Source organism: Hibiscus syriacus, unplaced genomic scaffold (genome assembly GCF_006381635.1).
Source record: "Hibiscus syriacus cultivar Baekdansim isolate YM2019G1 unplaced genomic scaffold, ASM638163v2 tig00110415_pilon, whole genome shotgun sequence".
In the NCBI taxonomy this organism is placed as follows: Eukaryota; Viridiplantae; Streptophyta; class Magnoliopsida; order Malvales; family Malvaceae; genus Hibiscus; species Hibiscus syriacus.
The window spans coordinates 688,668-709,908 of NW_024062729.1; the positions used below are offsets into that span (position 1 = coordinate 688,668).

General features: G+C 30.8%; 4 protein-coding genes and 1 long non-coding RNA gene across 5 annotated transcripts; 3 read left to right on the forward strand and 2 right to left on the reverse strand.

Moving 5' to 3' along the window:
• The first annotated feature begins 1,296 nt into the window (after positions 1-1,296).
• LOC120124188 (triphosphate tunnel metalloenzyme 3-like) lies at positions 1,297-1,998 on the forward strand. The gene has a single exon (XM_039142914.1). The coding sequence runs from the start codon at positions 1,355-1,357 to the stop codon at positions 1,961-1,963; it is 609 nt and encodes a 202-aa protein (XP_038998845.1). The 5' UTR covers positions 1,297-1,354; the 3' UTR covers positions 1,964-1,998.
• A 1,669-nt stretch (positions 1,999-3,667) lies between these two features.
• LOC120124164 lies at positions 3,668-13,471 on the forward strand. The gene is made up of 3 exons (XR_005516258.1): positions 3,668-3,678; positions 8,462-8,464; positions 13,401-13,471. It is a non-coding gene; the product is annotated as an uncharacterized LOC120124164 (long non-coding RNA).
• LOC120124163 (triphosphate tunnel metalloenzyme 3-like) lies at positions 6,145-13,463 on the forward strand. The gene is made up of 2 exons (XM_039142891.1): positions 6,145-6,823; positions 13,321-13,463. The coding sequence occupies exon 1, from the start codon at positions 6,196-6,198 to the stop codon at positions 6,802-6,804; it is 609 nt and encodes a 202-aa protein (XP_038998822.1). The 5' UTR covers positions 6,145-6,195; the 3' UTR covers positions 6,805-6,823; positions 13,321-13,463.
• On the reverse strand, positions 9,746-11,104 carry LOC120124162 (coumaroyl-CoA:anthocyanidin 3-O-glucoside-6''-O-coumaroyltransferase 1-like). Its single transcript, XM_039142890.1, has one exon. The coding sequence runs from the start codon at positions 11,102-11,104 to the stop codon at positions 9,746-9,748; it is 1,359 nt and encodes a 452-aa protein (XP_038998821.1).
• Positions 13,472-15,568: 2,097 nt separating the features above from the next.
• LOC120124178 (coumaroyl-CoA:anthocyanidin 3-O-glucoside-6''-O-coumaroyltransferase 1-like) lies at positions 15,569-16,970 on the reverse strand. Its single transcript, XM_039142904.1, has one exon. It carries the CDS (start codon positions 16,941-16,943, stop codon positions 15,648-15,650), a length of 1,296 nt encoding a protein of 431 aa, XP_038998835.1. The 5' UTR covers positions 16,944-16,970; the 3' UTR covers positions 15,569-15,647.
• Positions 16,971-21,241: the final 4,271 nt, after the last annotated feature.

Below are 21,241 nucleotides of genomic sequence, written 5' to 3' on the forward strand. Positions count from 1 at the left end.
GATGTTGTGTAAACCATTTTCACTAGTTGATAAATTTTTTAGAAATTATTTATTGCAAATATAAAATATAAAACATAATAAATAATATTATTTATTATTTAATATAAAAACTTAATATTATTATTTTAAAAATATTAGAATAATTTATTTAATACTATTTATGCCATATTATTATTAAAATATTATTTCTATAATTTTATAAATAAAATATTAACTCTAGTATATTCTATTAAAATAAAAATATGATAATTATATTGAATATCTATAAAATAAAAATATTATATTATATTTTAAATTATTAATAAATATATTTTAAGGATTTTTATAATATTATTAGACTATTATATTAATATTAAATACATAAATAAAAGTATTCACTATTAATAATTCAATAATATTTTTTTAAGAAATTAAGAAATATAAATTTTATTAATATTTATATAGTATTAAATAAGAATATAATAGTATCATATATTATTATAATATAATTGAGTATATTATTGTTATAATAATATTATTATATTATATTATTAAAAATATTAATAAATATATTTTAAACATGTTAATAATTAATATTTTTTATTAAAATGATACTAAAATATCATATTACTATTAAATTTATAAAATAATATTATTTTGAGTATTTATGATTTGAAGTGAAAATTTTGAAAAATGACTTACGGAAAATTAAACCGTAAGTCATTTTCCAGAAAATGCAAAGAAGATTCTGTTGACTAGGAAAATATTTTACATTGACCAATCTGTTTTCCTCCAACCAAACACTGAAAAGTGAGGAAAACATTTTCCTGAAAATATTTTACGTTAAACAAACGGACCCTAAGTTCATCTGCCACGTCATCATCCATCATGTACTATCACAATAATATCGTGAATTATCACATCAATATTATATATTATCATGTAAGTTTTATGAACTAACATGTAAGCAATATGCATTAACATTATATTATAGCAATAGTTTAATAAAACCAATATACATGTGATTATATATTATTGATGAGGCATGTCGAAGGAGACCCAAAAAAACGACGGATTTTGTACGATAGGACGAGGCATATCGAAGGAGACCCTAAAAAACGACGGATTTTGTACGATAGGACGAGGCATATCGAAGGAGACCCTAAAAAACGACGGATTTTGTACGATAGGATGAGGCATATCGAAGGACACCCAATAAACGAAGGATTTTGTTCGATAGGAATGGATTGAGAATGTGTGGATGAATGAAATGCTCTAGCCTTCTTTCTTATACTATTTCTCTCTGTTCTTCTTAGTTTGTTACTACATTTCCTTTAGCTTTTACGTTCAAATTTAAGCATCGGCCTTTCCCCCGATGGACGTCGAAGTCAAGTTCCGCCTCCAGGACGCCGCCGTCCACCGTCGATTAACCACCATCCTTTCTCCTTTCCGCGCCGGAACCCTCCATCAACAGAACTTCTTCTTCGACACCCCAACAAATACCCTTTCCTCCCGACTTTCCCTTCTTCGCATCAGCTTCCACGAGGAGGAAGCCCGCTGCATCATTTCCCTCAAATCCAAACCTACCCTGGTAGACGGTGTTTGCCGCGTGGAGAAAGATAAGGAGGAATTCGATCCGTGTATTGGACGCGCTTGCGTAGAGGACCCTGCGAGGTTGGCGAGGATCGAGTCCAGTATTATGAAGAGGATTAGGGATGAGTTCGGGGTCGGGGAAGGGGTGAGTTTCGTTTGTTTGGGTGGGTTTGAGAATAAAAAAACGGATTTTCATTGGAAAAATCTGAGGGTGGAAGTGGATGAGACTAGGTATGAATTCGGAACGTACTACGAGATCGAATGTGAAAGTGAGGATCCTGATGGCGTCAAGAAATTGCTCGAGGATTTCTTGAAGGAAAATGGGATTCCTTATTCGTACTCTAAGATGACAAAGTTCGATATTTACAAGTCTGGTGAGCTACCCAAGTGAAGTGATTTCCAGCGCTGAGGTTAGTTGAAAGATAGTTGCAGGCAAGGGTGGTTAACGAGTGTAGCAGCTTGTGAGCAGTTTAAATTCGATTCGATTAAAGTTTGGTAAATATTTTATTCTAGTTGACTAGATTTGAACTCGAGCTCGACTCGAGATTTCAACATTTTAGGTCGAATAAAGCCCAACTCGATTCGATAAATTCATGAGCATTTCGTTAATTTTTTCCATATAATCTTTTGGTAGTACCCTTAGAAAATCATTTCATTCAAAAAATTACTAATTTACTAATAAATAATAAAAATGATAATAAATTAATAATATATTAATTTTCTAATAAATAACAAAAAAATACTAAATTATTATTATTTTACTACACTAAAAAATAAATCATATTTACTATTTTAATGTATTTGCCTATAGTTAATTTAGAGTTTAGATTTTGAAATTACTTCATACACTATTTTGATAATTTTTAGTTAAATTTATTAATTTAGGTTTATATTAATCTCTTCATAGAATCAATAGATTTTATATATAGTTAAGAAAACACGGCAAAAATTTCGGTGAACTTAACAAGCAACGAGTTGAGCAACATGCTTTGTTAACATGCAATGAGTCGAGTCAAGCAACAAACTTTTTTAACGAGCACGAGTCGAGCATTTCCCAACTCGCGATCGACTCACTCGATAACCACCCTTATTTGCAAAGATATTTGATTATTTGTGGGAAAAATCCATAAGAGGTCTCTATACTTTCGGAGAAAAATGACCAACATTTTTCATCAATGACCGTTACGGTGTTGATGTGGCAGTTCGCTGTACTGACTTGACGGTCCATGGTACTGACATAGTAGTCAACGGTGGTTGATAACGTGACGGATGACATGACATATGGACTAAATTGGTAACTCAAGCATGACAGATAGACTGTCATGCCAACACCGTGGACCGTCATGTCAGCATTGTGAACAACCACGCCAGTACCGTAACGGTCATCTACGGAAAAACATTAGTTGAAGGACTACATTGAGTTTGTTTTCTAAGTTAGAGAGTCATAATTAAAAGAAAAAATAATATGAGGGTCATATTAATTTTTTTTTTTTTTTTTTGCTTTCAAAATTGCATGGACCTGACTTTTACATGTAAGTTTCTGAGTTAGAGTCATAATTAAGAGAAGCAAGGTTGATCATCTTCCATACAAAAATAAATTTTTGTTATCTAGTAATTCGATTCGAAGACCTTGTATAGTCGGCAATGGACTGAGAGTTAATTTGACAAGTATTGTCTCTGCTTTTGGTGGTGTTTTATATGAATTTCTTTTTATTATGTTCCGGAATTTTGTCTGTGCTATGTCTCAGTGACGGATCCAAAATTTAAGAATAGAGACTAAAATTTTAATTTTTTTAAAAAAATAATGGATATGTAAGTTTTTTTTATTTAATTTTTCCGTAACATATTCAACTAAATTTCATATTATTTCCGAATGCACTTATCCCATAGGGGCTTAGTGCATCCGCCCCAGCTGTGTCTTTTATCTCCTATTTTGCCAGTTTTTCTGGCTATTTATATGATATGTATAATGTAATAATTATATATATATATAAAGTAATTTTATACAACAAAATACATGTAGAATACAAATTATTAATTGTAAACTCCGAATTCAACATTGAATTTAAAGAGTGTTAATATTTGGCTGGGAAGTCAAAGTTTGAAGTCATAAATAAGTTACGTATTCAACTCTTCGTTGTTCATGCAAACAATTATATATAAAAAATATAGTATTGTCCATTTCCAGCTCATCTTATCTAAGCAAATGCTGCAAATCCACAAATCAATAATTATTCAAAGGGTTAAATACACAAAATATCACTAAAGTTTGAGTAAATTTTTCTTTTCCCTACTGAACTTTCAAAAGTTACAAAGTAGTCACTAATGTTATTGATTTCTGCCGTAGGAGCAGCAACCGTCACCATTAATTATATTTCCTCTGCAGCTGCTCTCTATCTATGAAGCTCAGACTTTGAAAATTTATATTGCTTCTATATAGCTTGCAGCTTGTCCAAGTCCAAATAATTTAGTAACTAAGCTGCAACTTCACCGACCGTATGGTATAAACAAAACCATGAACGATAAAAACAAATAGGACAAAACTAAATATAATTGCCAATAGGAGAGAGAGTTTACTCTTATACAATTTAAGGGTTCGTTTCATTTTCAGTTTCTTAGAAAATAAGAAAAATAATGAAAATAAAAAATATTTTTAGTATTTTCATTAAAATTATTTTCGTAAATTTAAAAAAAAAGAAGAAAAAAATACATGATATAGATTTTTAACTTAATTTGCATAAATTCAAATCATTTTTACAATAATATGTTGACTTAATAATATCTAAACCCTCAAATTTTACAACAAAATCAATATGTTCCATAAACGTTTTACACTCAATTTGGTCCTAAAATTGTTTTTTAATTATTTAATTTTTAGTATTTTTACATTTAATATATTAAATATCTTAATAATTACTTATATGTTATATTTTAAATTTAAATAATTTAATTATATTTTAAAAAAAATAATGAAGTTCTTAAACTTTCTAAAAGAATCAATTAGGCCACCAAACTTAGCCAAAAATTCAATTAAGGGTCCATTTGTTTCACTGAAAACATTTTCCAGAAAACATTTTATGTAAAATGAATTACATCTTCTAGAAAATATTTTCTGGAAAATGTTTTATGGTGTTTGGAAGATGTTGTGTAAACCATTTTCACTAGTTGATAAATTTTTTAGAAATTATTTATTGCAAATATAAAATATAAAACATAATAAATAATATTATTTATTATTTATTATAAAAACTTAATATTATTATTTTAAAAATATTAGAATAATTTATTTAATACTATTTATGCCAATATTATTATTAAAATATTTTTCTATAATTTTATAATAAAAATATTAACTCTAGTATATTCTATTAAAATAAAATATGATAAATTATATTGAATATCTATAAAAATAAAAATATTATATTATATTTTAAAATTATTAATAAATATATTTTAAGGATTTTTTATAATATTATTAGACTATTATATTAATATTAAATACATAAATAAAAGTATTCATTATTAATAATTCAATAATATTATTTTTAAGAAATTAAGAAATAATATAAATTTTATTAATAATTTATTATATAGTATTAAAATAAGAATATAATAGTATCATATATTATTATAATATAATTGAGTATATTATTGTTATAATATTATTATTATTATATTATTAAAAATATTAATAAATATATTTAAACATGTTAATAATTAATATTTTTTATTAAAATGATACTAAAATATCATATTACTATTAAATTTATAAAATTATATTATTTTGAGTATTTATGCTTTGAAGTGAAAAGTTTAGAAAATGACTTACGAAAAATTAAATCGTAAGTCATTTTCCAGAAAATGCAAAGGAAATTCTGTTGACTAGGAAAATGTTTTACATTGACCAATCTGTTTTCCTCCAATCAAACACTGAAAAGTGATGAAACGTTTTCATGAAAATATTTTACGTGAAACAAACGAACCCTAAGTTCGTTTATCACATCATCATCCATCATGTACTACCACAACAACATCGTGAACTATCACATCAATATTGTATATTGTCATGTAAGTTTTGTGAACTAACATGTAAGCATCGTGACGATCAACGTTTGATTCCGTTAGTCAAAGAGTTAGATTAATTTTTTTTCTCAATTTAATGGTCACATTAAGTGTAAAAAAATTTAAGGGCTACACTAGTTTTTTTCCAAAAGTTTGAGGGTTCTAAATACCAATAAAGATATTTTTATTTCAATGATAATTTTATGTGCTCCTGTTTATAAAAATATTTTTTAATTTAATTGATGTATAATACGCATTAACATTGTATTCTAGCAATAATTGATTAAAACCAACATACATGTGATTATATATTATTGATGAATAAGACCAACATACATGTGATTATATATTATTGATGAAGCATCTCGAAGGAGACCCAAAAATGAAAAAAACGACGAATTTTGTTCGATAGGATGAGGCATATCGAAGGACACCCAATAAACGAAGGATTTTGTTCGATAGGAATGGGTTGAGTTATCCTATTTCTCTTTCTTATTAGTTTGTTACTACATTTCCTTTAGCTTTTACGTTCATATTTCAACGCATCGGCCTTTCCCCCCTATGGACGTCGAAGTCAAGTTCCGCCTCAAGGACGCCGCCGTCCACCGTCGATTAACCTCCATCCTTTCTCCTTTCCGCGCCGGAACCCTCCATCAACGGAACTTCTTCTTCGACACCCCAACAAATACCCTTTCCTCCCGACTTTCCCTTCTTCGCATCAGCTTCCACGAGGAGGAAGCCCGCTGCATCATTTCCCTCAAAGCCAAACCTACCCTGGTTGACGGTGTTTGCCGCGTGGAGAAAGATAAGGAGGAATTCGATCCGTGTATTGGGCGCGCTTGCGTAGAGGACCCTGCGAGGTTGGCGAGGATCGAGTCCAGGATTATGAAGAGGATTAGGGATGAGTTCGGGGTCGGGGAAGGGGTGGGTTTCGTTTGTTTGGGTGGGTTTGAGAATAAAAAAACGGATTTTCATTGGAAAAATCTGAGGGTGGAAGTGGATGAGACTAGGTATGAATTCGGAACGTACTACGAGATCGAATGTGAAAGTGAGGATCCTGATGGCGTCAAGAAACTGCTCGAGGATTTCTTGAAGAAAAATGGGATTCCTTATTCGTACTCTAAGATGACAAAGTTCGATATTTACAAGTCTGCTGAGCTCCCCAAGTGAAGCGATTTCCAGCACTGAGGTTAGTTCAAAGATAGTTGCAGACAAGGGTGGTTAACGAGTGCAGCAGCTCGTGAGCTGTTCAATTCCATTAAAGTTTGGTAAATATTTTATTCTAGTTGAACTCAGATTTCAACGTATTGGATCGAACAAAGCCTAACTCGACTCGATAAATTTACGAGTAGTTCATTAATTTTTTTTCATATAATCTTTTGGTAGTAATCTTAAAAAATCATTTCATTAAAAAAATTATTAATTTACTAATAAATAATAAAAAATGAGATAAATTAATAATCTATTAATTTTCTAATAAATAACAACAAAATACTAAATTGTTATTATTTTACTACACTAAAAAATAAATCATATTTACTATTTTAATGTATTTGTCTATTGTTAATTTGGAGTTTATATTTTAAATTACTTCATACACTATTTTGATAATTTTTAGTTAGATTTATTAATTTAGGTTTATATTATTCTCTTCATAGAATCAGTAGATTTTATATATAGTTAAGAAAACAATGCAAAAATTTCGGTGAACTTAACGAGCAACGAGCTGAGCAACATGTTTTGTTAACGTGCAATGAGTCGAGTCGAGCAACAAACTTTTTTAACGAGCACGAGTCGAGCATTGCCCAACTCGCGATCGATTCACTCGATAACCACCCTTATTTACAAAGATATTTGATTATTTGTGGGGAAAATCCATAAGAGGTCCCTATACTTTTGGGGGGGGGGAAATGACCAACATTTTTCGTCAATGACCGTTACGGTGTTGATGTGGCAGCTCGCTGTACTGACTTGACGGTCCATGGTACTGACATAATAGTCCACGATAGTTGATAGCGTGACGAATAACATGACATATGGACTAAATTGGTAACTCAAACATGGCAGATGGACTGTCACGCCAACACCGTGGACCGTCATGATAGCATTGTGAACAACCACGCCAGTACCGTAACGGTTATCGACGGAAAAACATTAGTTGAAGGGCTACATTGAATTTGTTTTCTAAGTTAGAGAGTCACAATTAAGAGAAAAAAAATAATATGAGGGTCATATTAGTTTTTTTTTTTTTTTTTTTTGCTTTCAAAATTGCATGGACCTGACTTTTACATGTAAGTTTCTGAGTTAGAGAGTCATAATTAAGAGAAGCAAGGTTGATCATCTTCCATGCAAAAATAAATTTTTGTTATCTAGTAATTCGATTCGAAGACCTTGTATCGTCGGCAATGGACTGAGAGTTAATTTGACAATTATTGTCTCTGCTTTTGTGGGGTGTTTTCTATGAATTTCTTTTTATTATGTTCCGGAATTTTGCATGTGCTATGTTTCAGTGACAGATCCAAAATTTAAGAATAAAAACTAATTTTTTTTTAATAAAAATAATGGGTATGCAAGTTTTTTTTATTTAATTTTTCCTTAACATATTCATCTAAATTTCATATTATTTTCGAATGCACTTGACCCATAGGGGTTTAGTGCATCCACCCCAGCTGTGTGTTTTATCTCCCATTTTGCCAGTTTTTCTGGCTATTTATATGATATATATAATTTAATAATTATATATATATATATATATAAATGGTATAAACAAAACCATGAACGATAAAAACAAATGGTGTAGGACAAAACTAAATATAATTGTCAATAGTAGGTGTGCACAAATGTCCAAATACAATCTCTTATAGTTTGGAAAACTCTCAATGAAATTCTTTTAAGGGTAAACTGCATATTTGGTCAGTTACATATTATTTAATTTTAATTCTTTTGTCACTCAATTATTATTTTTTTAAAAATTAGAAATAACGTTCCGTTTTAGTGACGTGATGTTAAAAAAATTAACTTTGATTTTGATATGTCATCATAAGAGAATGTCATATCAATATTAAAAAATAAAAAGATAACACATTTGTATCACCGTTTATTTTTTAACGACAAGTAATTAAAGCAAAATCAAAATGTAACATTAAGTATAAAATTTAAAAAGTAATAATTGAGTGATGAAAACAAAAATTAAGCGATTACCCTATTTTTTTAATTAGTAAAACAAATTTCACCATTCTTTTTTTAATTGGCTTAAGTATACAAAATGTATCGATCCAATCTATGCTCTTTTTTTAGTTTAGTGTCTAACGTTTATTTCGTTCTATTTTGGTGCCTAACGTTTCATTCTATTACTCAAAATAAGGTTTAGTTTTTCATTTTAATTAATTTCTTATTTTTAGAAATCATTTTTTAATATTAAAAAACATTTCAAGGGGTATTTTTAATGGATTAACGACCAAACTTAATGGTCCGTCATGCTTGGCCCTTTTTAAATAACAAAATAAAATGTTAAATACCAAACTGAAACGAAATAAATGTTAGACACTAAATTAAAAAAGACATAGATTGACTTTTGCAGCCTTTTTAATTATACAGAATCAGTTTTGTAACAAGACTGAGAATGAGAGTAATATTGAGATAATTAAGTAATATATAATTGTTATATTTAGGAAGAACCGAGAGATGTTAGGTCCTTAGGATGCCATCACACCTTCAAATTTTCAAAATTTTGTAAAATTTAAGTATTTTATTTATATTAATTCTGAACCACCCTGCATAAAATTTAAGATAAATTACATGTTTAATATCTAAATTATCAGTTTTAGTCTGTTCTAATACTTTAACTTTTAATATTTTCAAAACCATACCTAACATTTAGTTTTTGCTTCATTTTACTACCCATTCAAAATTTAACGATAAGTTTTGAAAAAAATAAAGTTTAGGTACTAAAACGGACCAAAACTAATAGTTTAAAGCACATTAAGTTTTTAATGTTGGGGTACTAAAATGAAACAAAAACCAACTGTTAGGTATGAATTTTAAAAAAATGAAAATTTATGTGTTAAAACGAATCAAAACGGATAGTTTAAGTACTAAAAACGATTTGCAACTACTCTAGTAACCCGCTATCAAAAATAGCATTGAAGCTACCCAGTTCATGGGGAGCAAGAGCTAAGCCAAATTCAATACCATCTTCTTCTTCCCTGCCCTCTGCAATAGAAAACATAAAAAGAGCTCCCAATGACCCAAGGCTGGCCACCTCGGTCTTTCTAGGCCTTCCCCACCCAAAGTCAACCCCGTACAATCTGAATTTCGGCGATGCTGAAACCATAATAGGAGGATGTTCTGTTCTGAATATATCCGGTGACGTTTCCGCCCCTTTCAGTGGCCCTTTGTCAATTTCCATAACTTCTCTTCCAATGGCCTTTGCCGCCGCCAGAAACCCATCTTCTCCGATTAGCTCACTTCTCTTAGATGCTACAGTGCGTGCTATAGTACAGTTCCCGAAGTATGTTGAAGGTAATTTGAGGTGGCGTCTACAGTCTACTGCGAAAAGGAAATGAGAAAGCTCATCGGATAAGTCGTCGGCCGGTGAAGCTTGTAATTTGATTAAACTAACCCACATGTAGGCACATGTCACTACGAACGTTGATATCCTTATCGCCTCCATTTCCGTCTCTGATATACAACTTTTTTTGACCCGATCCTTCAAGAACTCAACCTGTGACCGTTTGATGTTGTAAGTGACCTGAAACTTTTCGATGGGGTTGTTTGATAAATCCTCGAAACTCCACTTCTGGTTCAAGAAAATCGATGCCAGTCCTAAAGGATCTTCGATCGAACCCCTGCTGTCGAAATCCGGTAACGGTTCGTCGAAATCCACTTGAGACCGATGGAGGGATGCCCATGATTTCATGAAATGAGCAAGCGTTCGTCCGTCACCCGCGACATGGATAAAGCTGACGCCTATGGAAACGCCCTGGTCGGGGAACAGGGTGACTTGAACCGCCATGAGCGGCTTCTTCTGCATGCCATCGAGCGGCGGAACCGCAGGCGGTAGTTTCGGGAGAAGAGGTTGGAATTCATGAAAATGTCGCGGGTGATGGCCTACGAGATGGCTGAAATCGGCGGTGGATTCATTGACGAAAAACGGAACGGAATCACCGTCGGTGTAGAGAATATAAGGGATTTGAGGAGGCGGAGGGAACACGAGGTTGCCGGCGTACGGAAAGAAACGTTGCAGGGCGAGGGAGAGAGATGATTTTAGAGAGGGAAGAGTGGTTTGCATGAAATAGGAAGAAGGGTGTGGGAATTCATAGAAGAAGAGGCGCTGGAAAGGAGAAGAACCGAGGAACTGTAAGTCGAAGAAGGCGAGAGAAAGAGAGGTAGTGGGAACGGAGCCTGGCGGAGGAGATACATGGCTTACATCTTCAACCACTTTCATACTACTCTCTGCTATAATTGCCATTAATTGGTGTTGCCGAAAAAAAAAAAGGTTTCCCCTTTCATTCAAATGAGATACTTCTCATATATATATATTTATACACTTATATACTAGTTAGGATCCATTTATCCGATCTTTTAGCCTAATAGGACACTTAGAAATAATTATTTGCCCTAATAAGACACTTCAAAAATTACTTTAGGATTTATAACATTCTTTGTAGTGTAGGAGAACTTGTCACCTCGAAGTGAAGAGATTCATGATATATTATTTTTTATTTCATGTCTCATATTTTAATATTTCTTGTGAAATTCGTTACTTCGAAGTGACGAGTTTCATTAAAAAATATTTTTAAAATTTTTAATATGAATTTAGTTTTTAATGAAAAAAATTGGAACTCCTAACCTTTGTAACAATACCTATGTAAAAATATAAAATTTTTGTATTGGGTAAACTACATATTTAATATATAAACTATTATTTTTGTTTTCTTTTGGTATCTAAATTTTTATTTATTTTAAAATTATATTTAAAGTTTACTTTTTATTTCATTTTGGTACATCGCTGTTAAAATTAAATTTAAAAGTTAAAGTGATTAAATTAAGAACAATTTGAAAGTTATTAAATTTTATTGTTTTATTTTAATTATATATTAATAAATTAATAATAAAAATATGATGTCACAAACTTAAAAAAATAAACTCCATTGACCAAAATATGAGTGAGAAAATAGTTGAGTGATAAATGATATAATTTATCTATAAAAATATCATGCTTGTTCTGCTAAACTTTTAACAGTGGAGAATAAAACTGAAATAAAAAATTAAACTTTAGTTATAATTTTAAAATAAATAAAAATTTAAGTATTAAAAGAGAATAAAAATGATATTTATATATTAAACATGTAGTTTACCAATACCAAGGACAGTTTATAATGTTATAAAAAAAACTAGTCACTTTAAAACGATATATATATATATATCACACGGCCAGCCTACATGTACGACTTTTTTGTTATTATTTGGAATGTTAAAAGTTGACAAGTTGTTATCACTTATTGGGATGGATAGCTACACTGACAGAAGGTTTCGTTATTTTTAATTTTTTATTAAAATATTATTTTTATTCTTTTATAAATTTTATAAATATGATATCTCTTGATTTTATAAATTTATATTCTTAATGTATAATCTTAGGTTTATTCCTACCGGTAACGGATCCATAAATATAAAAAATAGAGAAAATAACTTCAGTGACTAAAAATGTCTTATAATATACGATTTTAACCAATTTTTTTTTGGATTTGCCAAAATGACCAACTAAATCGTAATGCGATCGATAATTCGCAACGCGATCTTCGGTATCGCAAATCAGTTTCCAGATTCGCAACGCGATTCTGACTATCGCATTGCGATTTCCCAAATTCGCGTTGCGATTTTCCTAATTCGCTATGTGAATACGTAAATCGCAACGCGAATTTGGAAAATCGCAATACGATTACGTAAATCGCAATGCGAATACGTAAATCGCAATGCGAATCTGACTATCGCAATGCGATTTACATATCGCCATTCGTATTAACGCATATTTTTTTTCAAATTCCAAACACGAATATATTAATATATCGGAACACTGAACCGTCCACAGTATATCCCGTAATCGCAACTCATAACCTAAAACCCTAAATCACAACTCAGTCTCATCTCCATCTCTCACTCTCTAAGGCGACATCCGTCCCCATCTCCGACGAAATCAGTCCCCACGACGATAACAGTCTCCATCTCCGACGAAATCATTCACGGTCAGAAATGGAAAATCAACCAAATCAACCACCGAGGGTTAGTTTTTTTAATTATTTTTATTTTGAAATTTTTGCATTATTATTAGGTTTTTTATATTAAAATTGATGATAAGTTTACTGGTGTTTTCAATAATAGATTAACCATTTCACTTAGATTGCTTATTATATTAATTCGATTGCTGCCAATACTGCTAAACTGTTTAGTCTTTAACCCTGTGAAGTTAGTATTTGTCTTTGTTTTGTCTTTTGGTTGAAGCAATGCAATCAATTCAAGTTTCTTTCAATTTTAGTATTTGAAACCCAGAATGTCTATTGCAACGAAGTGAATCGCAACACGAAAATGACTATCGCAACGCGAATTTGACTGTTGCGATTTTCATTTTCGTGTTGCGATAGTCATTTTCGTGTTGCGATTTAATGTGGTATTCCATTTTTGTAGGATGTCATGCAGTCTACCATACAAGCAATGGTTATGTAATTCGATTCGAAGACCTTGTATCGTCGGCAATGGACTGGGAGTTAATTTGACAAGTATTGTCTCTGCCTTTGTGGGTGTTTTCTATGAATTTCTTTTTATTTTCTATGAATTTCTTTTTATTTTGTTCCGTAATTTTGTCTGTCTTATGTGACGGATCTAAAAATTTAAGAATAGAATCTAAATTTTAATATTTTTTCAAAAAATAATAGGCATGCAAGTTTTTTTTTTTCATTTTTCCGTAATATATTCAACTAAATTTCATATTTTTTCCCCTAAAAAGTAGGGATGCACTTGGCCCATAGGAGCTTAATGAATCCGCCCCAGCAATGTCTTTTTCTCTCCCAATTTGCCAATTTTTCTTGCTATTTATATGATACATATGATGTAATAATTATATATATAAAAAAGTAATTTTATACAACAAAATACATGTAGAATGCAAATTATTAATTGTAAACTCCGAATTCAACATTGAATTTAAAGTGTTAATATTTGGCTGGGAAGTCAGGGTTTGAAGTCATAAATAAGTAACGTATTCAATTCTTCGTTGTTCATGCAAACAATTATATAAAAAAAATGTACTATTGTCCATTTCCAGCTTGTCTTATCTAAGCAAACGCTGCAAATCCACAAACCAATAATTATTCAAAGGGTCAAATACACAAAATATCACTAAAGTTTGAGTAAACTTTTCTTTTCCCTATTGAACTTTCAAAAGTTACAGAGTAGTCACTAACGTTATTGATTTCTCCCGTAGGAGCAGCAGCCGCAGGCTGGTCCGAAAGGATTCTAATAAGAAAAAGAGATGATGGGTTTGTTGCAGGTTTTAGGGGGGGGGGGGGGGGAACGTGAGGATAAAGATAAGATATAATTGGTATAAACAAAGCTGCAACTTCACCGACCGTATGGTATAAACAAACCATGAACAATAAAAACAATGGTATAGGACAAAACTAAATATAATTGTCAATAGTAGGCGTGCACAAATGTCCAAATACAATCTCTTATAGTTTGGAAAACTCTCAATGAAATTCTTTTAAGAGTAAGCCCACATATTATTTAATTTTAATTCTTGTCACTCAATTAACGTTTCGTTTTAGTGACATACTGTTAAAAAATTAACTGTAATTTTGATATGTCATCATAAGAGAATGTCACATCACATTAAAAAAATAATAAAAATAACACGTTTGTAAAGTTATTTATTTTTAACGACAAGTAACTAAAACAAAATCAAAATGTAACATTAATATAAAATTTAAAAAGTAATAATTGAGTGATGAAAACAAAAATTAAGTGATAACCCTATTTTTTAATTAGTAAAACAAATTTCACCATTCTTTTTTTTAATTGGCTTAAGTATACAAAAGGCATCGATCCAATCTATGCCCTTTTTTTTAGTTTAGTGCTTAACGTTTATTATGTTTTATTTTGGTGCCTAACGTTTCATTTCGTTACACAAAATAAGGTTTAGTTTTTCATTTTAATTAATTTCTTATTTTTAGAAATCATTTTTTAATATTAAAAAACATGTCAAGGGGCATTTTTAATGGGTTAATGACCAAATTTAATGGTCCGTCATGCTTGACCCTTTTTGAGTAACAGAATGAAACGTTAAACACCAAACTGAAACGAAATAAATGATTTATTAGACACTAAACTAAAAAAAAAAGGCATAGATTGAACACCTTTAGCATACTTAAGCCTTTTTAATTATACAGAATCAGTTTTGTAACAAGACTGAGAATGAGAGTAATATTGAGATAATTAACTAATATATCATTGTTATATTTAGGAAGAACCGAGAAATGTTAGGTCCTTAGGATGCCATCACACCTTTAAATTTTCAAAATTTTGTAAATTTTATTTATATTAATTCTTAACCACCTGGAATAAAATTTAAGATAAATTACACGTTTAATATCTAAATTATAAGTTTTAATCTATTTTAATACTTTAACTTTCAATATTTTCAAAATCATACCTAACATTTAGTTTTTGCTTCATTTTATTACCCGTTCAAAATTTAACGATAAGTTTTGAAAAAATTTAAAGTTTAAGTACTAAAACGGAACAAAACTAATAGTTTAAAGCACGATAAGTTTGTAATGTTGGGATACTAAATGAAATAAAAACTAACTGTTAGGTTTAATTTTTAAAAAAATAAAAATTTAGGTAATAAAACGGATTAAAATGGATAATTTAAGTTCTTAATGCGATTTACAACTACTGTAGTAACCCGCTATCAAAAATAGCATTGAAGCTACTCAGTTCATGGGGAGCAAGAGCTAAGCCAAATTCAATACCACCTTCTTCTTCCCTGCCCTCTGCAATAGAAAACAAAAAAGTGATCCCAATGACCCAAGGCTGGCTACCTCGGTCTTTCTAGGCCTTCCCCAACCAAAGTCAACCCCGTACAATCTGAATTTCGGCGATGCTGAAACCATAATAGGAGGATGTTCTGTTCTGAATATATCTGGTGACGTCTCCGCCCCTTTCAGTGGCCCTTTGTCAATTTCCATAACTTCTCTTCCAATGGCCTTTGCCGCCGCCAGAAACCCATCTTCTCCGATTAGCTCACTTCTCTTAGCTGCTACAGTGCGTGCTATAGTACAGTTCCCGAAGTACGTTGCAGGTAATTTGAGGTGGCGTCTACAATCTACTGCGAAGAGGAAATGAGAAAGCTCATCGGATAAGTCGTCGGCCGGTGAAGCTTGTAATTTGATTAAACTAACCCACATGTAGGCACATGTCACTACGAACGTTGATATCCTTATCGCCTCCATTTCCGTCTCTGATATACAACTTTTTTTGACCTGATCCTTCAAGAACTCAACTTGTGACCGTTTGATGTTGTAAGTGACCTGAAACTTGTCGATGGGGTTGTTTGATAAATCCTCGAAACTCCACTTCTGGTTCAAGAAAAACGATGCCAGTCCTAAAGGGTCTTCGATCGAACCCCTGCTGTCGAAATCCGGTAACGGTTCGTCGAAATCCACTTGAGACCGATGGAGGGATGCCCATGATTTCATGAAATGAGCAAGCGTTCGTCCGTCACCCGCGACATGGATAAAGCTGACGCCTATGGAAACGCCCTGGTTGGGGAACAGGGTGACTTGAACCGCCATGAGAGGCTTCTTCTGCATGCCATCGAGCGGCGGAACCGCAGGCGGTAGTTTCGGGAGAAGAGGTTGGAATTCATGAAAATGTCGCGGGTGATGGCCTACGAGATGGCTGAAATCGGCGGCGGATTCATTGACGAAAAACAGCACGGAATCACCGTCGGTGTAGAGAATATAAGGGATTTGAGGAGGCGGAGGGAACACGAGGTTGCCGGCGTACGGAAAGAAACGTTTCAGGGCGAGGGAGAGAGATGATTTTAGAGAGGGAATTGTGGTTTGCATGAAATAGGAAGAAGGTGTGTGGAATTCATAGAAGAAGAGGCGCTGGAAAGGAGAAGAACCGAGGAACTGTAAGTCGAAGAAGGCGAGAGAAAGAGAGGTAGTGGGAACGGAGCCTGGCGGAGGAGATACATGGCTTACATCTTCAACCACTTTCATACTACTCTCTGCTATAATTGCCATTAATTGGTGTTGCCGGAAAAAAAAAAGGTTTCCCCTTTCATTCAAATGAGATACTTCTCATATATATATTTATACACTTATATACTAGTTAGGATCCATTTATCCGATCTTTCGGCCTAATAGGACACTTAGAAATAATTATTTGCCCTAATAAGACACTTCAAAAATTACTTTAGGATTTATAACATTCTTTGTAGTGTAGGAGAATTTGTCACCTCGAAGTGAAGAGATTCATGATATATTATTTTTTATTTCATGTCTTATATTTTAATATTTCTTGTGAAATTCGTTACTTCGAAGTGATGAGTTTCATTAAAAAATATTTTTAAAATTTTTAATATGAATTTAGTTTTTAATGAAAAAAATGGAACTCCTAACCTTTGTAACAATACGTAAAAATATAAAATTTTTGTATTGGGTAAACTACATATTTAATATATAAACTATTATTTTTGTTTTCTTTTGGTACCTAAATTTTTATTTATTTTAAAATTATATTTAAAGTTTACTTTTTATTTCATTTTGGTACATCGCTGTTAAAATTAAATTTAAAAGTTAGAGTGATTAAATTAGGAGCAATTTGAAAGTTATTAAATTTAATTTTTTTATTTTAATTATATATTAATAAATTAATAATAAAAATATGATGTCACAAACTTAAAAAAATAAACTCCATTGACCAAAATATGAGTGAGAAAATAGTTGAGTGATAAATGATATAATTTACCTATAAAAATATCATGCTTGTTCTGCTAAACTTTTAACAGCGGAGAACAAAACTAAAATAAAAAATTAAACTTTAGATATAATTTTAAAATAAATAAAAATTTAAGTACTAAAAGAAAATAAAAATAATGTTTATATATTAAACATGTAGTTTACCAATACCAAGGACAGTTTATTAAAAATATAATAAGTTTATAATGTTATAAAAAAAACTAGTCACTTTAAAACGATGAATATATATATATATCACATGGCCAGCCTACATGTACGACTTTTTTGTTATTATTTTGAATGTTAAAAGTTGACAAGTTGTTATCACTTATTGGGATGGATAGCTACACTGACAGAAGGTTTCGTTATTTTTAATTTTTTTATTAAAAGATTATTTTTATTCTTTTAAAAATTTTATAAATATGATATCTCTTGATTTTATAAATTTATATTCTTAATGTATAATCTTAGGTTTATTCCTATCGGTAACGGATCTATAAATATAAAAATAAGTTTAAAGTTTTAATATTCTTTTCTTAATATTAATGGATATGCAATTTTTTAGTTTTTCTTAACATATTATATTAAATTTAAATTATTTTTTAAATGATAGGATGAACATAGTGACGGATCCAGAAATAATCTTTTGGGTGGGTACACATATGTTAACAACATAAAATTTTTAATTGGTATGATTACAATTAAAATTTTAGAGTAGACACCGTACGTAAAATAAATAATTAATCGAAGAAAATTCAAATTTCAATATAAACACACAAAATTTCAAGATAAACACCGTTAAATTTCAGTATTTACCAAACTGATGCACAATCTAAAAGAATTAATGCATCGGTCCCCTCTACTATCTTTATGGGCTACACTAAATATAAACATCATTGCTTATGTCATATCTTTCATATGAATTTATTTAGTTATTTATATTTCTCTATGAAGTACATGTTATGATGATTTTTTATATAATTATTCATATCTCAGGCATGAAAAAATTATTTTATATTAAATATTATTAATTTTTAGTATAAATATAATTCTTTTTTTTTATCAAACTTTATTATAAATATAATTATTTTTATCAAACCTGCATTAGTTATACTATAAAATTTAATTTTTTTAAAATAACATCTTATTTCATTAAATTAATAGATAATTTTTTTTTTCTATTTCTGCGATAAACAACAATGGTTACAAAAGTAGATTTTGTCAGGCAGTGTTAGTCAAACTTTGTTCTCAAATTATAGATTCGTTGGGTAGTGTTAGCCTAAACTTTGCTTTCAAATTATAGATTTGTATTTGAAAACTAATAAGTTGTACGATAAACATATATTACTCTCTAAAATAATAAATATAAGTGATATCATGGATAAAAAAAATTCAATCTGACCAACAGGGTTGGTTCAAGTATAAAGCAGCTTGATTCCGCTTAAGCAAGGTCTCAGGTTAGAGTACTTGTGTATGCATAAAATCCCTATTGAGAGACTCACTCACAAAAGTCAGGTGTATGACTCGGATCGATCCAGATTAGTCAAGATGAAAATTTGAAATTGAGAGGACAACCTCAAAAAAAATCAATCTATATAATTAAATGAATAAATTTTAAAATATAATAAATAAATAAAAGAGTAAAATTTAGTGGGAGATGATGTAATTTATCTTTGAATTTACCTTTAACCATCATCAGAATAGCTCCGGTAACTGATGATGATTTGCTCCGGTTGCATTAAACGACGGTGGATGAGCAAATGGGCAACGAGGATGTTAGGAAATAGGTATAAGAGAAGATCGAGATTTGAGTGAGGAATTTTGAGATCTTATGTTAGGTCAAGCTAATGGGATTTTTAATTGTTATTTTTTTAAAATTATTTTGAATCGTGATTAATTTGATAAGACACATAAGTCTTGAGGATTAAAATTTATATTATACTACAATATTATCTTCGTTAAAACCACTGTTAAATTTAGGTTAAATACCCATTCATATATATAAAGTATACCGAATTTTTAATTTTGTATATATTATTTAAATTTTTTTTGATTTTATATATATATATATATATATATATATATATATATATATATATATATATATATATATATATATATGATGTTTTCTGTTATTAATGGGTTTACTCGCTTCTATCACGAAATATGACATGGAATTCTTTAATAAAATGACACGTGAAATTTTAAAAAGAAATCAATTTTTTTGAAAAACAAATAAAATCCATCTTCTACATCCACCACTTTCGCCTCATCGTTCCGATGCACATTCATCCGAGGAAGAACAATACTCTTCCACATCATCTTCAGATTCTTCATACCCTTCATCGGAAACTACCAGAATAAACGGGGCTATTGGCAGCTAGAGCAGCCGATCTGGAAGCCGGGAATTAAGGTCGATGTAGAGTCATAGAAGACCCAAACACAGAAGTTGATTCCATCTTCAACGCTGGAGAAGGCCAATTCCATTAGAATAAAAAACCAAATGAAGAAGAAGAAAAAAGCCAGCAAACTACAAGTTGTTTGGAACAAAAGATTTACCTTTGACCTTGAAGGAAAGGGAGAACAAACGAAGTAAGATTTCTAGTTTCCCAAATCACTAACCTAAAAAAGGAAAATTAAAAGCTTAATTTGGGTTGAGATTGGGAGTAAAGTCGATGCTGGAGAAGGAAGGGTTGAGACTGGGTTGATCGGATTAGCGATATCAAGGTAGTCACGTGCCTAGTGACCCGGACTTCCACATTTGAAGCAACCTTTTGCGGCGGAATTTGGATTCTCCGATCCGACCCTTCTGGATTGCGTTGGTCCGATTTGGGGGCATCGAGGCAATCATGAACTAGTGGTTTGTCCTTCCACATTTGTAGCAACCTGTTGGCGTGGATTTAAAAACAAAACAGTTTTATTTTAAAAATTAAAAAAATAATTTTTTTTGAAGTGTTTTATTTTGTTAAAGTCACGGGATTTTACGTCATTTTTTTTTACAGAAAAAGGTGAATCCGTTAATAGTAAAAAAATATTATGTATGCAATCGAAAATTTTTAAACGTTATATATGAAACTGAGAATTTGATGTAGTTGCAATGCCCCGAATTTTGAATCGGTAGTTCAGGTCAACCTGAAACCCATAAATCGAACCCAATAGACCTTCTAAATTAGTTTGGACCAATTCAAAGGGGTATTAGGTTTAAGTTGGCCTAAGAGTTAGGGAGAGATGATGATTTTAAAAGTAAGTTAATAAGAGAGGGACTAAAATTATAATTTATCCATAGCTAGATTAAAAAGGATAAAAACCCCTTATTATATAAGTTTTCCATGTGAACCATCAAAACAACCCAAAATTATCTTCCTCTCTAGACTCTTATTCTCCATTCTTTCTCCTTAGTCAAGATCAAACTTTAAGAGATTCCAAGCTTATTTTGAAGAAACCAAGGCAAGAGTTTTAATCTCCTTTCCTTAAGTTTTATTTTTAACCCATAAACTTAAGTTTTGAGCTTGACTTTAGAAAATGGGTTTTTATGATTCTTAAGAAATCAAGTGATTTAAGCTATTTTAGGAAATGATTTG

What these genes read in the sequence shown, in the direction of transcription:
- LOC120124163 (XM_039142891.1), top strand. Translation starts at nt 6,196, where the DNA reads ATGGACGTCGAAGTCAAGTTCCGCCTCAAGGACGCCGCCGTCCACCGT.
- LOC120124162 (XM_039142890.1), bottom strand. Translation starts at nt 11,104, where the DNA reads ATGGCAATTATAGCAGAGAGTAGTATGAAAGTGGTTGAAGATGTAAGC.
- LOC120124188 (XM_039142914.1), top strand. Translation starts at nt 1,355, where the DNA reads ATGGACGTCGAAGTCAAGTTCCGCCTCCAGGACGCCGCCGTCCACCGT.
- LOC120124178 (XM_039142904.1), bottom strand. Translation starts at nt 16,943, where the DNA reads ATGGCAATTATAGCAGAGAGTAGTATGAAAGTGGTTGAAGATGTAAGC.